Raw genomic sequence first — 25,683 nt, forward strand, 5'->3', positions numbered from 1 at the left:
GAGGTTAAGGCAAAAATAAAAGCAAAAGAAACGGCGTACAAGGAAGCAAAAATTAGTGGGAAAAATGAGGACTGGAAGACCTTTAAAAACTTACAGAAAGAAACTAAGGAAGTCATTAGGAAAGAAAAGATGAATTATGAAAGGAAGTTGGCAATTAACATAAAAAAAGGATACTAAGAGTTTTTTTAAATATATGAAGAGTAAAAGAGTGACAAGGGTAGATATGGGACTGATTGAAAATGATGCTGGAGAAATTATAATGGATAACAAAGAGATGGCGGAGGAACTGAATGAGTATTTTGCATCAGTCTTCACAGTGGAAGACATGAGCAATATACCTGATAGCCAGAGGTATCAGGGAATAGAATTAGGTACAGTCAAGATTACTAGAGAGAAAGTGCTTGGGAAGCTAAGTGGACTAAGGATAGATAAGTCTCCCAGCCCGGATGAGGTGCACCCAAGGTTTCTGAAGGAGGTGGCTTTGGAGATTGTGGAAGCATTGGAAATGATCTTCCAGGAATCAATAGACTCTGGCATGGTTCCAGAGGACTGGAAGGTCGCAAATGTAGTTCCGCTATTTAAGAAAGGAAGGAGGCAGCAAAAAGAAAATTACAGACCTATTAGTCTGACATCGGTGGTTGGAAAGATATTGGAGTCAATCCTCAAGGACGAGGTTATGAAATACCTCAAGGTGCATGACAAGATAGGCCGAAGCCAGCATGGTTTCATGAAGGGAAGATCCTGCCTTACCAACTTATTGGAATTTTTTGAGGTAATCTCGAATAAGATTGACAAGGGAGAGGCTGTGGATGTTGTGTATTTGGATTTTCAAAAGGCCTTCGATAAGGTGCTGCATATGAAGCTGCTTAATAAGATGAGAGCCCATGGAATTATAGGAAAGATATTGGAATGGGTGGAGCATTGGCTGATAGGCAGAAAGCAAAGGGTGGGAATAAAGGGATCCTATTCTGATTGGTTGCCGGTTACTAGTGGTGTTCCGCAGGGGTCGGTGTTGGGGCCGCTTCTTTTTACGACGTATATCAATGATTTGGATTGTGGATTAAATGGTTTTGTGGCCAAGTTTGCGGATGACACCAAGGTAGGCGGAGGAGCAGGAAATGTTGAAGAAATGGAAAGGTTGCAGAGAGAATTAGTCAGTTTAGGAGAGTGGGTAAAGAAATGGCAGATGAGATACAACGTTGACAAATGTACGGTTGTACATTTCAGAAGAAGAAATAATCGGGCAGATTATTATTTAGATGGGGAGAAAATTCAAAAATCAGAAGTGCAAAGGGACTTGGGGGTCCTCGTGCAGGATACCCTGGTTAACCACCAAGTTGGATTGGCGGTAAGGAAAGCAAATGCTATGTTGGCATTCATTTCAAGAGGAATAGTGTATAAGAGTAAGGAGGTGTTGATGAGGCTCTATGGGGCACTGGTGAGACCTCATTTGGAATACTGTGTGCAGTTTTGGGCCCCCTATCTTAGAAAGGATATACTGATGTTGGAGAGAGTTCAGAGAAGATTTACGAGGATGATTCCTGGAATGCAGGGGCTAACATATGAGCAGCGTCTGTCGGCTCTTGGATTGTATTCATTAGAGTATAGAAGAATGAGAGGGGATCTCATAGAAACTTTTCGAATGTTGAAAGGGTTGGACAGAGTAGATGTGGAAAGGTTGTTTCCCTTGGTGGGTGAGTCCAGGACAAGAGGCCATAGTCTTAGAATTAGAGGGTACCCAGTTAAAACAGAGATGAGGAGAAATTTTTTTAGCCAGAGGGTCGTGGATTTGTGGAATTCATTGCCACATATGGCTGTGGAGGCCCGATCACTGAGGGTGTTTAAGGAGGAGATTGACAGGTATCTAAGTAGTCAGGGTATCAAGGGATATGGGGAAAAAGCCGGAAATTGGAACTAGATGGGTGAATAGTTTAGCTCATGGGGGAGCTGCGGAGCAGACTCGATGGGCCGAATGGCCTACTTCTGCTCCTTTGTCTTGTGATCTTGTGTCCTGTGATCTAGTTGGGAGATACAACAGAACAACTTCGTATTTAAGTAAAGGCTGCCTACACAGCTAATACATGTTCAAAGCCCATTAGTGACAGGTTTTCAGAACTGAGGCCTGTGGACTAAGATGGTCTGAGCCAGTACTTTCTCTAAACAAGGATTGTAAGATAACCAATTTCAAATGTTTGGTGAGGGAAGGCCAATGATCAACATGTACAACACAGGAACAGGCCATTTGGCTGACAATGTTGTGCTGAACCAGCTAAAAAGCAAATCAAAAACACCCAAACACTAATCCCTCCTGTATACACAATGTCCCTATCCCTCCATCTTCCTCACATCCATGTGCCTAGACAAACGTCTCTTAAAAGTCTTTAATGTATTTGCCTCCACCATCATACCAGGCAGTGCATTCCAGGCATCCACCACTCTCTGAGTAAAAAAACTTACCCCTCATATCCCCCTTGAACCTACCCCCTTTCACATTCAATGAATGCCTTCTTGGTATTAGATATTTCAACCCTGGGAAACAAATACTCTTTATCCACTCTATGTCTCTCATAATGTTGAAAACCTCTATCAGATCCTCCCTTCAGCCCCCAACCTCCAGAGAAAACAACCCAAGTTTATCCAGCCTCTCATGATAGCACATGCCCTCTAAACCAGGTAGCATCCTGGTTTTTGCACCCTCTCCAAAGCCTCAACCTCCTTCCTAATCAACTTTCCTAGTTGCACAAAACCGGAATTGGATTGGGTATTTGGCAGTTCTAATCAAGAGGAGCAAACGGCAACTCTTACAGTGGAGACAATGATACAATTAATACTTCCAATATCGAGCCAGCTTGTACAGGGCGGGACAGAAATCACATCGTATAATGATTGTTGACAATGTCAGTAAATACCTGGACTGGTACCAATCCTGTAAGAGAGGTCAGAGGGGGAATTTCTAAATAATTTTCTCAAAGAGGCTTAGTTTTTAACCTCAAGTTTGCCTCTCCCTGAGGGTTCACATAGATCTGGGTGGGTGACAAATATTTCTATCATGAATAAAATGATTGAAAGTAGTTTTATTTTTCCTGCTGGATGCTTCCGACCATTCAATAATGTCAGAGACTGATTTTGCATGCACGGATACAATATAATCCCAGTGACAATCTGAAAGGGGAGCATTTTTCACTACCCAATTCTGTGGCAGAATGGGAGCAGCAAGAGACATCTGAGTTTGTTAAAGCATTAAAGTATAGAAGGCAGTGCATTTAGGTCCCACACATCACACAAGCATTGCCCTGTATTGCAACTGTGCCACACAAAGTTCAAAGCAGGAAGAAGCTATGCCCTGCTGAACAGTGGCAGCTACTCATTTCAAAGCCTCGGTGGTCAAAGCAAACGAGCAGCCTACTTCAATAGCTTGATGCAGGACGCAGCACTATTACTAATTGTCTAAAGCTTAATACTAAGTCTACGTCCACTATTCTAAGTTTTAAAAATGGGAATGGAATACATTCATGGAACCTTAGACCAGCTGGGGTTGGCTTAATGTGAGCAGCAGACTATATTTTGTGATTTTGTGATACCAGAGGCGGCATGGTAGTGTAGTGGTTAGCACAACACTTTACAGTACAGGGAACTTGCGTTCAATTCCCGCCGGTGCCTGTAAGGAGTTTGTACGTTCACCCAGTGACCGCGTGGGTTTCCTCAGGGTGCTCCGGTTTCCTCCCACAGTCCAAAGACGTACCAGTTGGTAGGTTAATTGGTCATTATAGATTGCCCTGTGATTAGGTTAGGGTTAAATTGGGGGATTGCAGGACAGCACGGCTCAAAGGGCCAACTCAGCACTGTATCTCAAAATGTTTCCTATGACTGGGATGTCTGGAACAGGAGTCACAATCTCAAAATAAAGCCTCACGTAGTTAGCAGTAAAACATCCAGAGAAAATGTCACACAAAATTCAAAGCTTAAAGCTTGACCATCTTTGTTTAATTCTTTGAAAAAGTATTACGATGAAAGACAGGTATAACGCAGTGCAGAAAACATTAAAAAAAAACCTGGACTTCCAAAATGCTTTTGAAAAGCCATTTATCTGGTTAGAACCCTATTAGTGACAGCAGAAAGGTTGGCAAACAGAAAGCAGAAATAGAGAAGGACCAAGGAGCTTATTTTAATGCTGTATTTCTCTAGGACTCTAAAATTCGATGGACTTGCGAAACAGGGAATTGAGTTTCTTGACCAAGTAAATTTTGCAGATTACAATGCAAGTGAGGATTGAAACAAGGAATTGCACTGCTTGTAAACAGGCCTACTCACCTGGGGGACAGCAAAGGAACACTTGGCGATGCACTCATAAGCTTCTTTATGCTTTCCTAGTTCATTGAGTGCTCTGGTTTTCCGATAAAGAGCTCGATAGTTATTTTCATTGAGCTTCAAAGCATTTTCACAGTCTTCAAGAGCTTTCTCATAAACACCCTGCAAGAATAGTGAAAGTTAGCAATCCAATGACACAGATTTGTACTTTCCCCCCCCATTGCTCCACACTGGGATTGAAAAATGTACTTTTATTTTCATTATTTTCTTAAAGTGCTGCTTCACTTCAGGTCTTGTGACACAATTATCAGCCCCAATTGCTTTAATACCTCAATTAATTGCTCTCTCACCTTGCCCATTGAAGACCAATTGTTGGCTTCCATGAACTTTACTCATCCCCTTACCAACCACCACTTTCAGCACAGATTCTGGCTGGATGAAAAATGCTTGTACAACTGGATTGAGATTGTCCTGGGCCAAAAGTACATTCAGGATGTTTCTGAAGCACGCTGACAGTATCATATTCCATCATTCTCCAAAGTCTACATTATAGAAGCATTAAAAGATCTGATAGCCGGCTGGTGGCGTAGCGACATCAGCACCGGACTTCGAGGCGAATGGTCTTTGCACGCTTTCCAACCGTGCTTGGTTGAGTGTTGAACTAGCAACTCAGACTCATAGAAACAGAAAAATGCTAAGGAAAACAGCAAGGTATTGGCCAATGCACCACGTGGCATGGAAAGGAACAACAACAACAACAAACGATCTGATAAATTTTACTTGGCTTTAATGTTGTGTTTGAATAATTTCCAGACCAAATCGCAGCTCCTGAAGATGTTCTTGGCTTTATTTATCAGTTCTGTTCAGGATATCCACCCCTCTGCTTGGTACTACTACCTAATGTGTTTGCTTGCTCATTGGTGAGAAGGTGATCTTCTATCCACACCAGTGATGGTGAGGCAGCTTTGGAGGTCATAATATCTGACCTGCTATTACTAATTCTCAGTGCGATTTACTGATCAAATCCATTAAGTCAGGTAGTTCTTTTTCTTTATATTTGGTATTGGGTTTGTTACTGGACAGCAGGAGCATCTGTAAAGAGGGTCTTCAAGGGATGAGAAGGCCATCCATCTGATGCCTTTTGGCATGTCTACAATTCTCCATATTATTCAATAAATGATAATATTGAAGTGGATTATCCACCCTACAAACTGCCTTTTCCAGAAGCCCCCTTTTGGTTGTAGGGTTATTCAAACAAAAAGTTCACACCATCTTAATAGTCCTTTCCTCCGGGCAGCTAATTTGATCAACTATTCTAGTTAGCTCTGCCCCACCCCACTTTATCAATTACCTCAGTCACTGCACTCTAAACCACTTTTTATAATGCTGTTTACATTGTAAATACACGCTGGTACTTATGCACGTTATATTCAATATCTGTACTTTAATCTCTAATTTAGTTTTATACCATTCTTAATTCTTTAGAATTGTTGAATGTTGTTTTTGTTGTATGTCACGCCAACGTACTGTACCACAGCAAATTAAAGCTTGTGATCCTTGAAAATAACGTTTCATAGCTTAAAGATCTACTCAGTACATCTATACTCATTCTAAAAACTAGCTTTCTCTTTTCAAAGTGGGTCTGATAGAAGTGTCATATTCTGCCAATCACTGAGTGCTTTTTCCTCGAGAATCTTTACTGTGACCCTGTTGGGAATCTTTACCGTGCATCTTCTGGGTCCAATCAGTCAGTTGGCTTTCCCTTTCTCAGACAGTTGCAAGTGGGGGAGCCAGGATAAATATTGCTAACTCGGGATTTACCTTGAAGAATTCTGCATTTGAGTTGTCCTGGCAGGGAAGCTTTCCAGATTTTAAGAATTTGATAGCTTGTACGATCTCTTGCTTTGGTAGTATGTTGTCACATCAAGATCTTATTTTGCCTCCCTATGTTTAGTTGGTTTCTGATTCAGCAATATTTTGAAGTGCTCTGTCATGCATCCTTCTTGTTATTTTGCTGTTGACAGTCACGAAATCCACCTGCTGACATGTACAGCATAGTGTTGATGTCTGGCTTTGGTAAACTGTGTCATTCTGTAAATGGTTCCATGCTCACCGTTGGCAGCTGCATCTTCTGTTTGTGCTGCTGGGTAATCCATCTAGTCTTATTTGTCTTCCCTCATGCATCATGCTCGACTGCTCATGTCCAATAACCTCTGGGATCTTTGTGCCTGGAATCTTTCTCTTTATGACTCCACATGGTCATAAAAAGGATCCACCCCTCCCTCTCTTATATGCATATAATCTATATAAGGATTATAAAATAAAATGGATTATAGGGCATATAATCCATCCTCTCTTTAGCCTGCAGTCTAACAATATTCACTTGTTATAAATTCTTGCCTCTATTAGAAGAAGGAGTCTGAGGGTCTGAGTGGGAGTGCCGAGAAAGACATTTTTGAAATTTTCGTTATTTTTTTTTTTCTCCAACGGCGTTCTGAGAGGCGGGACTGCGCAGGCGTGTGACGTCGGGCAGTGCAGCGCGGCAGATTTAAAAGGGCAGACATCCTGCTTCAGGTTTGATTCGAAGAAGGAGTCTGAGAGTCTGAGTGGGAGTGCCGAGAAAGACATTTTTGAAATTTTCGTTATTTTTTTCTCTCCAACGGCGTTCTGAGAGGCGGGACTGCGCAGGCGTGTGACGTCGGGCAGTGCAGCGCGGCAGATTTAAAAGGGCAGACATCCTGCTTCAGGTTTGATTCGAAGAAGGAGTCTGAGAGTCTGAGTGGGAGTGCCGAGAAAGACATTTTTGAAATTTTCGTTATTTTTTTCTCTCCAACGGCGTTCTGAGAGGCGGGACTGCGCAGGCGTGTGACGTAGGGCTGTGCAGCGCGGCAGATTTAAAAGGAACAGAGCCTCATAGAGCAGGCAGCGGAGTGAGCCGGGAGCAGAGTGAAGACTTAAGGGCTTCGGCTCAACGGGCTTAGGCCGAAACAGGCGAGGCGAGGGAGGTTTGGCATTCATTTTCTGTTGTTATTTGAGGAGAGGGGCAGTATGAGTGTGAGGGCAGTTTGCTGTTCTCGGTGTCGGATGTGGGAGGCCCTGGAGTCTACAAGCCTCCCGGACGTCTACATCTGCGCCAAGTGCATCGAGATGCAGCTCCTAAGGGACCGCGTTACGGAACTGGAGCTGCAGCTCGATGACCTTCGTCTGGTCAGGGAGAGTGAGGAGGTGATAGAGAGGAGTTGCAGGCAGGTGGTCACGCCGGGGCCATGGGAGGCAGACAAGTGGGTCACGGTTAGGAGGGGGAAGGGGAAAGGTCAGGTAATAGGGAGTACCCCGGTGGCTGTGCCCCTTAACAACAGGTACTCCTGTTTGAGTACTGTTGGGGGGGACAGCTTACCCGGGAGAAGCGACAGTGGCCGTGCCTCCGGCACAGAGTCCGGCCCTGTAGCTCAGAAGGGTAGGGCAAGGAAGAGGAGGGCAGTTGTGATAGGGGACTCGATAGTAAGGGGGTCAGATAGGCGATTCTGTGGACGCAGTCCAGAGACCCGGATGGTAGTTTGCCTCCCTGGTGCCAGGGTCCGGGATATTTCTGATCGTGTCCAAGATATCCTGAAGTGGGAGGGTGAGGAGCCAGAGGTCGTGGTACATATAGGTACCAATGACATAGGTAGGAAAAGGGATGAGGTCCTGAAAGGAGAATATAGGGAGCTAGGAAGGGAGTTGAGAAAAAGGACCGCAAAGGTAGTAATCTCGGGATTACTGCCTGTGCCACGCGACAGTGAGAGTAGGAATGCAATGAGGTGGAGGATAAATGCGTGGCTGAGGGATTGGAGCAGGGGGCAGGGATTCAAGTTTTTGGATCATTGGGACCTCTTTTGGCGCAGGCGTGACCTGTACAAAAAGGACGGGTTGCACTTGAATCCTAGGGGGACCAATATCCTGGCAGGGAGATTAGTGGGGGCTACTGAGGTGACTTTAAACTAGAATGGTTGGGGGGTGGGAATCAAATTAAAGAGGCTAGGCGTGAGGAGGTTAGTTCACTACAGGGGGATGGGAACCAGTGCAGAGAGACAGAGGGGTGTAAAGTGAGGGTAGAAACAAAAAGTACTATGGAGAAAAGTAAAAGTGGCAGGCCGACAAATCCAGGGCAAGCATTAAAAAGGGCCACTTTTCAGCATAATTGTATAAGGGCTAAGAGAGTTGTAAAAGAGCGCCTGAAGGCTTTGTGTGTCAATGCAAGGAGCATTCGTAATTAGGTGGATGAATTGAAAGTGCAGATTGTTATTAATGATTATGATATAGTTGGGATCACAGAGACATGGCTCCAGGGTGACCAGGGATGGGAGCTCAACGTTCAGGGATATTCAATATTCAGGAGGGATAGACATGAAGGAAGGGGAGGTGGGGTGGTGTTGCTGGTCAAAGAAGAGACTAACACAATAGAAAGGAAGGACATAAGCCGGGAAGATGTGGAATCGATATGGGTAGAGCTGCGTAACACTAAGGAGCAGAAGACGCTGATGGGAGTTGTGTACAGGCCACCTAACAGTAGTAGTGAGGTCGGAGATGGTATTAAACAGGAAATTAGAAATGTGTGCAATAAAGGAACAGCAGTTATAATGGGTGACTTCAATCTACATGTAGATTGGGTGAACCAAATTGGTAAAGGTGCTGAGGAAGAGGATTTCTTGGAATGTATGCGGGATGGTTTTTTGAACCAACATGTCGAGGAACCGACTAGAGAGCAGGCTATTCTGGACTGGGTTTTGAGCAATGAGGAAGGGTTAATTAGCAATCTTGTCGTGAGAGACCCCTTGGGTAAGAGGGACCATAATATGGTGGAATTCTTCATTAAGATGGAGAGTGACATAGTTAATTCAGAAACAAGGTTCTGAACTTAAAGAGGGGTAACTTTGAAGGTATGAGACGTGAATTAGCTAAGATAGACTGGCAAATGACACTTAAAGGATTGACGGTGGATATGCAATGGCAAGCATTTAAAGGTTGCATGGATGAACTGCAACAAATGTTCATCCCAGTTTGGCAAAAGAATAAATCAAGGAAGGTAGTGCACCCGTGGCTGACAAGAGAAATTAGGGATAGTATCAATTCCAAAGAAGAAGCATACAAATTAGCCAGAGAAAGTGGCTCACCTGAGGACTGGGAGAAATTCAGAGTTCAGCAGAGGAGGACAAAGGGCTTAATTAGGAAGGGGAAAGAAGATTATGAGAGAAAACTGGCAGGCAACATAAAAACGGACTGTAAAAGCTTTTATAGATATGTAAAAAGGAAAAGACTGGTAAAGACAAATGTAGGTCCCCAGCAGACAGAAACAGGTGAATTGATTATGGGGAGCAAGGACATGGCAGACCAATTGAATAATTACTTTGGTTCTGTCTTCACTAAGGAGGACATAAATAATCTTCCAGAAATAGTAGGGGACAGAGGGTTCAGTGAGATGGAGGAACTGAGCGAAATACATGTTAGTAGGGAAGTGGTGTTAGGTAAATTGAAGGGATTGAAGGCAGATAAATCCCCAGGGCCAGATGGTCTGCATCCCAGGGTGCTTAAGGAAGTAGCCCAAGAAATAGTGGATGCATTAGTGATAATTTTTCAAAACTCGTTAGATTCTGGACTAGTTCCTGAGGATTGGAGGGTGGCTAATGTAACTCCACTTTTTAAAAAAGGAGGGAGAGAGAAACCGGGGAATTATAGACCGGTTAGCCTAACGTCGGTGGTGGGGAAACTGCTGGAGTCAGTTATCAAGGATGTGATAACAGCACATTTGGAAAGCGGTGAAATGATCGGACAAAGTCAGCATGGATTTGTGAAAGGAAAATCATGTTTGACGAATCTCATAGAATTTTTTGAGGATGTAACTAGTAGAGTGGATAGGGGAGAACCAGTGGATGTGGTATATTTGGATTTTCAGAAGGCTTTTGACAAGGTCCCACACAGGAGATTAGTGTGCAAACTTAAAGCACACGGTATTGGGGGTAAGGTATTGGTGTGGGTGGAGAGTTGGTTAGCAGACAGGAAGCAAAGAGTGGGAATAAACGTTGGAATTTAGAAGATTGAGGGGGAATCTGATTGAAACGTATAAGACCCTAAAGGGATTGGACAGGCTAGATGCAGGAAGATTGTTCCCGATGTTGGGAAAGTCCAGAACGAGGGGTCACAGTTTGAGGATAGAGGGGAAGCCTTTTAGGACCGAGATTAGGAAAAACTTCTTCACACAGAGAGTGGTGAATCTGTGGAATTCTCTGCCACAGGAAACAGTTGAGGCCAGTTCATTGGCTATATTTAAGAGGGAGTTAGATATGGCCCTTGTGGCTACGGGGGTCAGGGGGTATGGAGGGAAGGCTGGGGCGGTGTTCTGAGTTGGATGATCAGCCATGATCATAATAAATGGCAGTGCAGGCTCGAAGGGCCGAATGGCCTACTCCTGCACCTATTTTCTATGTTTTTATTCCAGTTCTTGTTGATTTTGTATTCTCCTCCTCTTAATTAAAGACTGTAAATGCCCAAAGTACATTCTTTTGCTACAGAACAAAATATTTTAGTGCTTCAGGCAGCAATGTCAATGTCAAAGCATCACTGTCCCTTATTTGGCAAACTCACCCTTCCCAGCTTTAGCACTATGGTCACCTTTTCACATTCAGTGCTGCCAGTGGTTTATCACCATTTATTATTGATCATCACAAGGTAGAAGTGTTTGTTATTTTTGCCATTCAGAAACACCATATCAGCTCGCTAAGAGAACGCTCTGCTGAAAACTTGAACATTTATATTGCAAAGATCAACAAACCCCACTCAGGTTTCATTCATGGTGCCATATGTTCACATTACAGCCATTATTTGTAAGGTCTTTACTGATGCTGTTTCCCCACCGAGGGTGGTACTCTCCCTAGCTCTGCCTTCAACATCAGGCAGAACTTCTCCTTTGCTTTTTTGTCGCTGTTACTTGTCGGAGAATCGCGCAGAATCAGGATGACGCTGCTATTTTTCACTTTAAGTTTGGCTCTTATAACCTTGCTGAATATGGGCTTCCACTTAAGCAGGTACCGTGCCACAACCTTGTGGTATGGCCCATCATTCCATCCAGAATAAAAGAGAATTTCTCCCAAGGTTGCCATTAACTTTCTTAATCCCATCTGTGTCCTGTTGCGGACACCCAAGATATATCATCTCTACTGTGACCCAAGTTAACATTCCTGTTTTCTACATTTCACATCCATTTAAAAAACAATACAATTGATCTCTCACTCTACCTCATTGGTATCCTTGCACCTTATTTGCCTACCAGCACTGCAGCACATCCTGTTATTGATTTCCCCTTTGTACTACCCCGATGCACTTATGTTTTGGAATGATCTGTATTGAAGTCATGCAGAACAGAGTTTTTCCACTGTATTTTAGTACACGGGATAACAACACATTAAAGAACAATACCTTATATGCCATCTGGATAGCCTCCAACCTGATGGCACGAATATCGATTACTCTTTCCGGAAAAAAAAATTCCCTCCCCTTCCTCCCCTCTTCTATTCCCTACTCAGGCCTCTTGCCTCTTCTCACCTGTCTATCATCTCCCCCTTAGTCTCCTCCTCTTTCGCTTTCTGCTATGGTCCACTCTTCTTTCCTATTAGATTCCTTCCTCTCCAGCCATTTATCTTTCCTACCCACCTATCACCTTCAAGCTATCGTCATTCCCCTCCCTCACTTTTACTCTGGCATCTTCCCCCCTTCCTTTCCTGTCCTAAAGAAAGGTCTCGGCCTGAAATGTCGACTGCGTATTCATTTTCCGCTGAGTTCCTCCAGCATTTTCTGTGTGTTGATGAGTAACTGCTTTTATTTTGATGCTGATCACTTGAGTAGCAGTCATGGGCTCCTGAACGATGATATACACAGCAGAATCTGATTCCTCTGTCTTGTTTCTTTCGTTTCTGTTTTCCCCATAAAACAGGGCAGGGCTGCTATCCATCCCTAGCCGCCACCCTGCTGGGCCAGGGTGCATGACGAGGCCAAATTTGAACAAAAGATCATACACAGGAACCCATTACATCACACAAGTTGTCCCGCCACAGTAAGCAAAAGTGAAATTGAAATAAAAAGAATGCAAAAGAGGGAATGAAAAGAGTTAATGGAAAAGCAAGGATTAATGTTGAGGCTTTATAATGCACTGGTGAGTCCTCAGTTGAAGCTCTGTGAGCAGCTTTGGGCTCCTTATCAAAGAAAGGATGTGCTGACATTGGAGAGGGTTCAAAGGAGGTTTATGAAAATGACTCCGGGATTGAAAGGCTTATCATACGAGGAGCTTTTGATGGCTCTGGGCCTCTAATCACCGGAATTCAGAAGAATGAGGGGTGACCTCATTGAAACCCATCAAATGTTGAAAGGCCTCAACAGAGTGAATGTGGAGAGGATGTTTCCGATGGTGAGAGAGTCTAGGATCAGAGGGCACAGCCTCAGAAAAGAGGGGTGTCCTTTTGGAATGGAGATGAGGAGGAATTTCCTTAGCTAGAGAGTGGTGAATCTGTGGAATTTGTTGCCACAGGCCAAGTCATTGGGGATATTTAAGGCAAAGATTGATAGATTCTTGATTAGTCAGCGCATGAAGGGATACGGGGGTGGGGAGAGATGGAAGGCAGGAGATTGGGGCGGAGTGGGAAAATGGATCGGCCATGATGAAATGGCCGATTGACTCGATGGGTCAAATGGCCTCATTCTGCTCCTGCGTCTTATGGTCTTAAAAAGGCAAAAACAAAAAAGGAAACAAAGGAACAGGAATGGGAAAATGTTGCTTTATAAAGTGCATTTTTAGATTCTTAACATCTCAAACAACTTTATATCTAAGGGAGTACTTCGAAAGGGAAGGAAATGTTGCACCCCGTCTTCAAGCAGCAAGATTCCACTAACCACAATAACATAAATAACAGATAATCCCTTTTATTCATGTTGGCTGAAGGATAAATATCGACTAATGCAGCTGCATTCTTTGTCTTAAAAATAATTATAAGTTATAAAATCCTTGATAGTACTCACCATACTGAAATAGCAGGTTGCTCGATTAACATAGAGGTGCTCCAGTAACTGTTGTGCGATTACCACTTCATCTGATTGTGCGTACTGGGCTACGTTCAAGGCCTCTACATATTGGAACAGGGCCTGTTTATAATCCTTCTCTTGGTATAGCTCATTCCCTTCTTCCAATAAGTTTTTAACAAGCTGATGCAGAAAGGTCTTAACAGATGAACAAAAGAATAAATGTAAATTTAAACTGAAGCCTGCAATGCTTGCTGCTGAACAGTTCAAAACTCATGCTGTCATTTTGTATGAAATAGAACATTTGTTTCAGTTAGACTATATTACTACAACATTACTTCCTCTTCCTTCTCTACTGACTCAGCGTGGATGTCAGAAAGCTAAAGGCTGATTTATTCTTCTGCGTCAAATGGACGCCGTAACCTACACAAGTGGCCTACACGCGTTGTGAGCATTTATACTTGTGCGTTGGTGTGTCTGCGTCGCTCTGCAATTCGCGCACGTCACGCATGCGCACACACCTGCCTGTGCAAGGCTTCATAGTCATGGTCGTCTTTCTCAGGGTAAACAAGTTTAAAGCGAGCATTTTTTCGTAAAAGCGAAATGCATCCATAATTTCGAAGGTCTGTAAAGCTTTATGGAAAGCATTGCAGCCAGAGTTCCTTCCCTGCCCTTCAGTCCCCCAATGGGAGGCTATTACAGCGTAGGAGGAAATGCGATGCTACCAAACGGACCAATCACAGTTGTTGCAGTCTGCGTTGCCATGACGCGTAGTTACATTTTGGGAGAGGTGTGCGTCAGGCTACGGTGTAGGGATCCGCGTAGGCTCTGCGTAGGGTTCGCGGTGACACCGTACCTACGGCGCCAATATGACACAGAAGTATAAATCAGCCTTTACCAAGTATTTCTGCCTAGTCTGACTATTAAGGTTCTCTGATGAGTTCTTACAGCTGGTTTACCTGAGCAGAGAGGAAAGCCAGAAAAAGTGCTCCTACACAGTCACCATCTTTCCACCTTACCTCATGAATTTTCTGATGGTTCACATCTATTACACTGATCTTGAGCAGAGTGGGGAAGGGGGGGAGGAGACTTCTTCCAATGCAGGGAATGTGTGAGGTAACTCTTCTTCCTCGATTGTGATAAAATATATGGACCTGATGCCTAGCTGTCTGCAAACTTGCTCCTGGGGATAGGATTGATAAGTTTTGAAATCTAAACCTCGCTCTTATTCTGTTCCACTGAAGTCCACATTTAGGATGCAAGGCTAATTAACCACTCCAATTCAACATGCAGCCTCCTCCTAACCTCCACCAATACTGATCAGGCACCTACTGCGGAAACATGTACATTCTTACGCTGATATAAAACAAAAATAGAACAGTCAAACCCAGCAGAAGTGAATTAAGCTGTGAACCAAATTACACTCTATTTCCATCAGTGGAGAAGGAGGAGGATAGAGTAAGGGAGGAGCATTAATAAAGAATCTTAACCCACACTCAATGACTCAGTAACAGCTTCTTCCCATCTGCCATCAGATTTCTCAACAGTATTCAACACGAAGTTGTTATTCCTTTTTCTCCTGCACTATTTATTTTGTAAATTTTATTGTCTTTGTACTGTTCTGCTGCTGTAAAACAACGAATATTGTGTTATCTAAGTCAGTGATAATATATCCAATTCTAATTCCGTTGATAAGAGAAAACGTTTCCTTTGCACTATGGTAAGTTTAAGCAAGGGCAGAAATGCTCCTTCAACCACCCTTTTCATGCTCTAATTCAATGGGATTCAGAATGGAACCAAGAACCTTTCACCATCCTGTGAATGCCTAATTGAGCACAAGGTTAAAGCCATACATTGAGTTGTGGATCTAGATAAAGTATGCATATTCAGATAGTACGTTACTTCTGAAGGACCATTCAGAGCAACATTGAGGATAAAGACTGGGTGGTACAGTTTGCAGTTACGGTGGGAATTTTTGCTCACATGTTTCCATTGGGGCAACAGGTTGCTGCATCTTCCATGGCCTGTTCTAAAAACGCTCATGGACCTGGTTTTCCCTGAGATGGCCACAAGTGCAGCACTTTCATTCTGTACAACAAGGAAGACTGGCAACTAAAACACTAAAATGATGGTAGTTGTATCACAGGACAGATGCAGTATGGTGCCTATATTTGTATGATTAATACAAATAATAACAGACCAAAGTTCCCTCTAATTTTTTTTTACAGCTATGCTGAACAACCACTGCTCTGAGCAGGAAATTATTACACAGCCTGAAAACCGCACAGCACTGTAAAAGCATTATAGAAAAGAAAATTCCAGCTGCATGGCAACAAGGGCTATGTGCATGGGAGCATTTCAGTTATTGTGTGGCTGCCCATCTGTGCTACTTAGAGGGAACCATGCAAGAAAGCAACTCACTGACCTCAGAGGAACTATCCACTACCTCTAAGGTAAAGTTCCATGAACAAACTGAAGTTGTGTCATAACTGCTAGGTAACCTTAATAGGCTTCAAGATGAAAGGCTTTATGTGCTCCACTCCATGTGCAATTTTAGAATGGAACTGTAATGAAACACACCCAGATTACAAGATGGTGGGGACTATGCTATTCCCACTGAGATAAAAGTGTGGCTTCCAGTAACTTGATGGTTCAACAAACAATTTGAAAAACAAATAGTAATAAAGTACAGGAAGGAATGCATGTACCTCATATTCATCCTGACTTCCAGGATAAGGTAATGGCGATCTGGTGGGGGAAGCAGAAATATTCATTATCATATGTGAGATCTCTTATTAACAGTGACTAACCCGACGGGTACACAGTTGTACCACATTTTGATGTACAATCAGCCCAAACAAGAAATACCAGAATATTAGGTAACGAGCCAGGTCAGGTCACAGATCTCTCAGTGGGTAAGCATCTGGGGGACAGTAACCACTGCTCCCTGGCCTTTAGCATTATCATGGAAAAGGACAGAATCAGAGAGGACAGGAAAATTTTTAACTGGGGAAGGGCAAGTTATGAGGCTATAAGGCTAGAACTTGCGGGTGTGAATTGGGATGATGCTTTTGCAGGGAAATGTACTATGGACAAGTGGTCGCTGTTTAGAGATCTCTCGCAGGATGTTAGGGATAAATTTGTCCCGGTGAGGAAGATAAAGAATGGTAGGGTGAAGGAACCGTGGGTGACAAGTGAGGTGGAAAATCTAGTCAGGTGGAAGAAGGCAGCATACATGAGGTTTAGGAAGCAAGGATCAGATGGGTCTATTGAGGAATATAGGGTAGCAAGAAAGCAGCTTAAGAAGGGGCTGAGAAGAGCAAGAAGGGGGCATGAGAAGGCCTTGGCAGGCAGGGTAATGGAAAACCCCAAGGAATTCCATTCCAAAGAACAAAAGGATGACAGGAGTGAAGGAGGACCAATTAGAGATAAAGGTGGGAAGATGTGCCTGGAGGCTGTGGAAGTGAGCGAGGTCCTCAATGAATACTTCTCTTCAGTATTCACCAATGAGAGGGAACTTGATGACGGTGAGGACAATATGAGTGAGGTTGATGTTCTGGAGCATGTTGATATTAAGGCAGAGGAGGTACTGGAGTTATTAAAATACATTAGGACGGATAAGTCCCCAGGGCCTGACGGAATATTCCCCAGGCTGCTCCACGAGGCGAGGGAAGAGATTGCTGAGCCTCTGGCTAGGATCTTTATGTCCTCATTGTCTATGGGAATGGTACCCGAGGATTGGAGAGAGGCAAATGTTGTCTCCTTGTTCAAAAAAGGTAGTAAGGATAGTCCGGGTAATTATAGACCAATGAGCCTTACGCCTGTGGTGGGAAAGCTGTTGGAAAAGATTCTTAGAGATAGGATCTATGGGCATTTAGAGAATCATGGTCTGATCAGGGACAGTCAGCATGGCTTTGTGAAGGGCAGATTGTGTCTAACAAGCCTGATAGAGTTCTTCGAGGAGGTGACCAGGCATATAGATGAGGGTAGTGCAGTGGATGTGATGTATATGGACTTTAGTAAGGCATTTGACAAGGTTCCACACAGTAGGCTTATTCAGAAAGTCAGAAGGCAAGGGATCCAGGGAAGCTTAGCCAGGTGGATTCAGAATTGGCTTGCCTGCAGAAGGCAGAGGGTCGTGGTGGAGGGAGTACATTCAGATTGGAGGGTTGTGACTAGTGGCGTCCCACAAGGATCTGTTCTGGGACCTCTACTTTTCGTGATTTTTATTAACGACCTGGATGTGGGGGTAGAAGGGTGGGTTGACAAGTTTGCAGACGACACAGAGGTTGGTGGTGTTGTAGATAGTGTAGAGGATTGTCAAAGATTGCAGAGAGACATTGATAGGATGCAGAAGTGGGCTGAGAAGTGGCAGATGGAGTTCAACCTGGAGAAGTGTGAGGTGGTACACATTGGAAGGACAAACTCCAAGGTAGAGTACAAAGTAAATGGCAGGATACTTGGTAGAGTGGAGGAGCAGTGGGATCTGGGGATACACGTCCACAGATCCCTGAAAGTTGCCTCACAGGTAGATAGGGTAGTTAAGAAAGCTTATGGGGTGTTAGCTTTCATAAGTTGACGGACAGAGTTTAAGAGTCGCGAGGTAATGATGCAGCTCTCTAAAACTCTGGTTAGGCCACACTTGGAATACTGTGTCCAGTTCTGGTCACCTCACTATAGGAAGGATGTGGAAGCATTGGAAAGGGTACAGAGGAGATTTACCAGGATGCTGTCTGGTTTAGAGAGTATGGATTATGATCAGAGATTAAGGGAGCTAGGGTTTTACTCTTTGGAGAGAAGGAGGATGAGAGGAGACATGATAGAGGTATACAAGATATTAAGAGGAATAGATAGAGTGGATAGCCAGTGCCTCTTCCCCAGGGCACCACTGCTCAATACAAGGGGACATGGCTTTAAGGTATGGGGTGGGAAGTTCAAGGGGGATATTAGAGGAAGGTTTTTTACTCAGAGAGTGGTTGGTGCATGGAATGCACTGCCCGAGTCAGTGGTGGAGGCAGATACACTAGTGAAATTTAAGAGACTACTAGACAGGTTCATGGAGGAATTTAAGGTGGGGGGGGTTATATGGGAGGCAGGTTTGAGGGTCAGCACAACAATGTGGGCCGAAGGGCCTGTACTGTGCTGTATTATTCTATGTTCTATGTACTTTTACTGGAGCTGCTGTTTTAGGTGATGACTGTTGGTCAATATATCAATGGAATCTACATAATAAGAAAATGATTCTCAGAATGAACAAGTAATATGTGACTCACTTTCAAAGTCAAAGTAAAATTCATTATTAAGGTATGCCTATGTTACCATACACTACCTTGAGATTCATTTTCTTATGGGCATTACCAGGAAAAAATTTATGAAAAGCAATACAGTACACTAGAGAGAGCGAAAGATTGTAACATCGGAACAGCAAGTTGCTGATCTCTGCTCTTGCTACAGGAGCAAACCCTCGCTGGAGAGAGAGAGAGACGGAGCCTGTCTGAGATACTTAAGTGTTGGGTTATGGACTGTAGTCTAGGCGGATTGTGGATCAAGGTCTCTGGGGGGCTTTTACGGTTGCTTGCATGGTGGGGGGGGGGGTCAGTGCTTTTGCTGGCTCCAGTGGAGGGGTGATGCTTTTGCTGCTCCTTCTGTAAAGGGGGGAGCGGGGGGGGGGGGTTTGGGGCTTCGATGTTCTATCATTCTATGGGGTCTTTTGTTTTGTGGACGTCTGAAAGAGTAAGAATTGTAGGTTGTATACTGTATGCATTCTCTGATATTAAAGGAATCCAAATCTAAATCTAAACTAAGTAAAGACTGACAAACAGCCAATGTGAAAAATAAGACAAAATGTGCAAAATTTGAAAAAATAATGCAGAAAGCATGAGTTGTAGCATCCTTGAAAATGAGTCTGTAGCTTGTGGAATTGGTTCAGAGCTACAGCAAGGGAAGTTATCCACGCTGGTTCAGGAGCCTACGGTGGTAGGGTAATAACATTTTGGAAGGGTGAATGTGGAGGCAACCTACCCCTTTGAACCAAGAGTCTAACGGGGCGCAGCAGCAAAGGAATCACACATTCACAAAGCATTAAAAGTTGCAACACATGTCAGTATAAATGCAAACAACTGGGCTTTGATGCCATCAGGAGTGCTTGAGGCAAACACCATGTATTTATAGAAATGCAAGGAGGAAGAAAGATATGAAAGGATATATTGATTGACTATATCAAAAATTGTAGCTCATATCTGTGATGTAACTACTTTTTATGTATGTGTACGCAATCTCTGTTGTGCCACACTTAAAAATGTTTGCTTTTTGTATAATAAAAATGATGGTAGAAATGAGAGGTTACTGGTGAATATTCGTAGCTTGAGTTGAGGTGTTTAATGTTGTGGTGTCCTGCAAACTTGGCAATTAACTTGCAGACGTTCCATCACCAGTCAAGATGTGCTGGCGTTTCTCTCTGGGGGTGCTCATATTTCAATAGGTCCCTGTTTGCTTGTCTCGCTCCTGATTGGCTAACTCTTCAATTAATCTTCGAGTTTTATTGGCTCGCCTTTCTTTGGCTCTTAGGGGTTCGCAGTTGACATCTACGAACCGCTAAGAGAAGAACACCACTTTAACTGAGGCACCGCGGAGGTTCTGGTGTAGGCAAACATGAAGCAAGCGTGTTAATTTTTAGAAGCATGGTTCTCTTCTGATACCTCTGTAAACAAACATATCAATATAGACGCCATCTATGAACCGCATAAGATCTGAAAAAAACACGAGGCAATAGAATTCAAAGATCAACTGAAAGGTAGCCAATCAGGAACCAAGCAAGTGATCGGGGGCCTTTATAAACGCAAGCATTCCCAGAGAGAAACACCAACAACTATGCACTGAGGACGTCGCTCGACTGGTGATGAAACGTCTGCAAGCAAATTGCCAAGCCTGGAGAACACTGAAACATCAAATGAGAGGAGACAAATACAGACCATCCCTGTATTGTGAACAGATTCCATTTTTATAGATGACTGTAAGTCGATTTTGTCCATCAGTCAGAAAGTACACAAAATCACCTGATACGATAACTATTCCTCCAAGGAATTGTAATTTACTTAGTTTACTATTGTCACATGTACCGTGGTGTAGTTAGAAGTTTTGTTTTGCATGCCATCCATACAGATCATTTCATTGCATCAGTATATTGAGATAATACAAGGCAAAATACTGAATATAGTGTTAAAGTTATAAAGCGCAGTGCACTCTGACAATAACAGCCCCACTTATCGTACATGAGGTCCGTTCAATAATCTCATAACAGAGGGACAGAAGCTGTCCTTGATCCTGGTGGCATTCACTTTGAGAATCTTGTATCTTCTACCTGATTGGGGGTGGGGGGGGGGAAGAACTGAGAATGTCCAGGGTGGGAAGGGTCTTCATTTATGCTAGTTGCTTTACTGGGGCAGCAGGAAGTACAGACAGTCCACGGAGGGAAGTCTGATTTTTATGATGTTCTGAGAATTCTTTTCCAGTCTTGGAGAGAGCAGTTGCCTCACTACGTTGCAATGCAAATGCAGAGGATGCTTTATATAAGCTTCGGGAAAAGTCAACAGGGACACACCTCATGAGGAGGTGAAGGCACTGCTACACTTTCTTGGCCATAGGGTCTACGAGGTACTGGTGAGGTTTACTGCAAGGAACTTGAAGCGCTTCACCATTTCCATCTCAGCACCGTCAACGTAAACAGAAGCATGCACACCGTCCCACTTCCAAGTCAATGATCAGCTTTTTTTTGTTTTACTCACATGAAAGAATGGTGTTGATAAGGGCCAATTTACTAGAACGTTAATTTATTGTCTTCCCCTGCCTAGCTACAGTGGTGCAGAATCAGAATGTCCCAATGCTCAATGGCTGGTATCGACGGGCATAAAGTATTAGTGAATGTGACATACAGCATTCATGCACAAGTAACAATAGAAGTCATTGCTTGTCAGATTCCAAAGCAACTTTCTAAACTTTTACTGGTGGTAATACCGAGAGGTGGCACTGTGGGCATCGGTGCCGGACTCCGGAGCGAAGGTTCCCGAGTTCGAACCCAGTCCAGCTGCTCCCGGGCATGCTTTCTATCCGTGACGGGTTGAGTGTCCAGCTCGCAACGCGGCCTCATAAAAAAAAACAAACTGCGCTGTGAGAAGGACGCGGGGGACCACTCACAGAATCTTTCCTCCAAGACAACCACTTGAAAACGTGGTCGCCGAGGCTCTGGCAGAGTATGGCACACACAAAAAAAGACAACAAAAAAAAACCGAGAGCCTGTGTTGTTCAGAGACAATGGTGTCTGATTACTACCCAGTGTTCACAGGAAAACAAGCTTCTCCTAAGAGTGGTTCTCACTTTTATTTAATATTAAGGGAGCTTGCATGTAGAGATGAGGAGTCCATAAGTCAGGGGGTGAAGGGAGGAGGCCCTTATCAACACCATTCTTTCATCACCAAAAACTACATAGACTTGTGGTCTCCCTCTTAGAAAACACTTGGGTAATGTATTAAAATGTTGTGAATGGATTCATGAGCAGCTGTAGAAGAGGCCAATCACAGTCATTGTAAATCTACAATAGTCACTAATAAATGTAACATAGGAGAAACTTTACATGATTAACATGTGAAGCTTCCTAAGTAACAATGGGGTTGCTGCAAAGGGTATCTATGTTCTGAAGATAAATCTGGATAAATACAGTACAGTGTAAAATTCTTAGGCACCCTAGGTAATTTTGTATGGTTTCAGATGGTATGGCCTCCACAGAGCCCTGATCTCAACATCACCGAGGCTATCTGGGATTACCCAGAGAGACAGAAGCGAACGAGACTGCCAAAGTCTGCAGAAGAACCGTGGCAAATTCCCAAGATGCTTGCAACAACCTAACAGTCGACTTCCTTATAAAACTGCACGACAGTGTAGCTAAGAGAATTGATGCAGTTTTAAAGGCAAAGGGTGATCACACCAAATATTGATTTGACTTTGATTTTTGCTGTTTATTGCTCTTCATAGTAACTTTATTGATATTTAGAAATTTTCATTGCATTGTTTTTAAAAGCACCTTTGCTTTACAGATTTTTTTTTACATGTGCTTAAGACTTTTAAAGAAAGGTTACAAAAGTTAAGCAGGGACAGGTAGAATGGGTGTGGACACAAGTGGTGGAAGTGTTAATATTAGAATGAGGAACGGGGACAGGCCATGTAGTCCTTTAAAGCTGCTCCAGCATTCACTGGCAATCAACACCGGCACACCTCAGGGATGTGTGCTTAATCCACTGCTCTACCCTCTCTACACCCATGACTGTGTCGCTAGGCACAGCTCAAATGCCAGGATAAATCTGACGACGATACAACTATACTGGACAGAATTTCAGATGGTGACAAGAGGGCGTATAGGAGCAAGATATATCAGCTAGTTGAGTGGTGTCGTGGCAACAACCTTGCACTCAGTGTCAGTAAGACCAAAGAACTGATTGTGGTCTTCAGAAAGGGCAAGACAACGGAACACACACCAGTCCTTATAGAGGGATCAGAAGTGGAAAGAGTGAGCAATTTCAATATCTCTGAGGATCTATCCTGGGCCCAACATGTCAATACAGCTACAAAGAAGTGGCTATATTTCATTAGGAGTTTGAGCAGATTTGGTATGTCACCAAAGACACTCACAGGTTTCTACAGATGTACCCTGGAGAGCATTCTAATTGATTGCATGACCTGGAGTCCCTACTGAAATCAATGGGGTGCAAAACTATGCAAATTTGCACTCTAGCCTTACTTTAGCACATTCGCTGTCCAACAAAGGTGGTAGGATAAGATCACCCTAGCCAAGTTGTTTTTCTGCCCACCAAGCACAGGTACTGAGACCAAAGGAGGGTCCATCCAGTGTTCCAGATTAAATCAACTCAGTCATTATAGAGTAAAAACTGAATGTGAGACGAAAGATGCCTCTGCTCCCACTTTGATATAATGGTTCTCCCAGGTGATGTTATGTCTTAGTTTGGAAAAAATTAGAAGTCAAACTTTTGATCCTAGATTTGACATCAAGAAAAGGTGGGGTTCTTTTGCCCGTTATTATCATTTGATTTGAGTTAATAAAGATGGTCCTTTTCTGATGCTTGGGTATATGGATTTGGTTGGCGGATTGATGTCTTTTTTTAATGGAAGATTGTATGGCATATAGCTCCGGGTTTGTGCTCCAAATGGGGTTTTTTTTTCCCGTTTTTTTTGTTATTAGGGGTTTTTTTCTGTTTTAGTTAGCAGGGGTTCTTTTTTTCTTTTTTCCATAAAAAAAAAGCTTAACATGTTTTTTTTATTATTATTGATATACTGTTCAGCCTGATCGATAGTTTAACTCTTATCCTACATATGGATATGTTGTCTTGATTACTTTGATGTATTTTTCTCTGTTGTTGATTTTCAATAATCATTAATAAAAAGATTTAAAAATGAAAAATGAATCTGGGACCTTCTGCCGTGCACTGACCAGATGCCCATTCTCTCTGTAGTTTACATGACGACAGAATCTCCAAGATAAAAAGTTACAGAGGTATTTTCCCCTTAAGAAAACACAGAAGGATAGCATTGCATTTCTTACTGAATAAATTGTAATCCTTTCTGAATATCCTCCTTGCGTTTCCGTGTACCTGGAGAGGTACTCGACATGTCAACAACAGCAAGTGTTGGTATCAGTTGGTGCCTGTGAAGAAAAAGAATCACTGTTATTCATTCAGGAGGACAGTGGATTTACATGTGCATTCAAAACCTAACCACACAGGAAGAAGCACAGCAATCACTTTAGGGTTCCACTGGTGACCATCCTGCACTTTTCCTATACTACATCGACGACTGCATTGGTGCTGCTTCCTGCACCATGCTGAACTCATCGACTTCACCCACTTTGCCTCCACCTTCCACCCTGCCTTCAAATTTACCTGGTCCATTTCCAACACCTCCCTCCCCTTTCTCGACCTCACTGTCTCCATCTCTGGAGACAGCTTATCCACCGATGTCTATTATAAAAACACGGACTCTCACAGCTACCTGGACTAAACCTCATCCCACCCTGTTACTTGTAAAAACGCCATCTCCTTCTCTCAATTCCTCTGTCTCCACTGCATCTGCTCTCAGGATGAGGCCTTTCATTCTAGAATGAAGGAGAGGTCCTCCTTTTCCAAAGAAAGGAGCTTCCCTTCCTCCACCATCAACACTGCCCTCAACTGCATCTCTTCCATTTCACGCATGTTTGCTCTTACCCCATCCTCCCGCCACCCTACCAGGGATAGGGTTCCTCTTATCCTCACCTACCACCCCACCAGCCTCCACATCCAGCACATAATTCTCCAAACTTCCACCAGCTACATTGGGATCCCACCAGCAAGTACATCTCCCACTGCCCCCACTTTCTGCTTTCCACAGAGATCGCCCCCTAAGCAACTCCTTGTCATTCATCCCTCCCCACTGATCTCCCTGCTGGCACTTAACCTGACAAGCAGAGCAAGTGCTACACCTGCCTCTACACCTCCTTCCTCACTACCATTCAAGGCCCTAAACAGTCCTCCCAGGTGCAGCGACATGCACGTTTTAAATCTACTCCTCAGCTCCCCCCATCTTTCAATTCTACTCCTCAGCTTTTTTCTCCAGTACTGACAAAGGGTTTCGGCCCGAAACGTCGACTGTACCCTTTTCCTAGATGCTGCCTGGCCTGCTGAGTTCCTCCAGCATTTTGTGTGTGTTGCTCGGATTTTCTCTTGTTTGACTTTAGGGTACATTATCTTTTTTTATATGGGAGTGGGAGATGGCCCTTTTGTCAATCATTTTCACATCTAAAACTTACAGGACGTGGGTGCTGGGTGCCATCGAGAAGGCAGTATCCTTTCCAAACTGCTCTCATATCCACAGGGCAACATTAGGAAAGGATGACATTAACTGAAGGGCTAAATCTTTCTTCCTCATGCTGGAATAATCCTATCAAAACGATGGCTCTCACTTCAACAGCCTCTCAAGAAGAAAGTAGCACACTGGGCATTTTTACAGAATGGAGCTCAGTGTGAGTTCAATGTCTTCATATCGGGCTTCAGATATTTTATTCTGATGGGTGGCGGGGTGGAGGTACATCTCTACCAAAGAAAGTGTAAGGCACTCCTTCCCTCCACTAGCCTGCAGGTCACCCTTGGGCAAGGTGTAGCACCTGTTTAGCCCCCCCCCCCACCCCCGTTCATGGGAGCTGGTGGTGGATGGTCGTATGAGCAGCTGGAGCAGATCACAAGTCCTGGTGCTACGACCACTGATGCCAGTCAGACAATCTCTGAAGAGTAC

General features: G+C 43.7%; 1 protein-coding gene across 1 annotated transcript in view; it reads right to left on the reverse strand.

Moving 5' to 3' along the window:
• The window catches only part of zc3h7bb (zinc finger CCCH-type containing 7Bb), a 107,006-nt gene that overhangs the window by 74,516 nt on the left and 6,807 nt on the right, over positions 1-25,683 (reverse strand). The window contains exons 2-5 of the mRNA XM_072271716.1: positions 23,963-24,064; positions 16,062-16,101; positions 13,354-13,551; positions 4,312-4,470 (exon numbers count right to left, since the gene is read on the reverse strand). Of these exons, the coding sequence (XP_072127817.1) occupies positions 4,312-4,470; positions 13,354-13,551; positions 16,062-16,101; positions 23,963-24,030 (465 nt within the window). The 5' untranslated portion in view covers positions 24,031-24,064. The remainder of the gene's footprint in view (positions 1-4,311; positions 4,471-13,353; positions 13,552-16,061; positions 16,102-23,962; positions 24,065-25,683) is intronic.

This window comes from Mobula birostris, chromosome 11 (genome assembly GCF_030028105.1).
Source record: "Mobula birostris isolate sMobBir1 chromosome 11, sMobBir1.hap1, whole genome shotgun sequence".
Lineage (NCBI taxonomy): Eukaryota > Metazoa > Chordata > Chondrichthyes > Myliobatiformes > Myliobatidae > Mobula > Mobula birostris.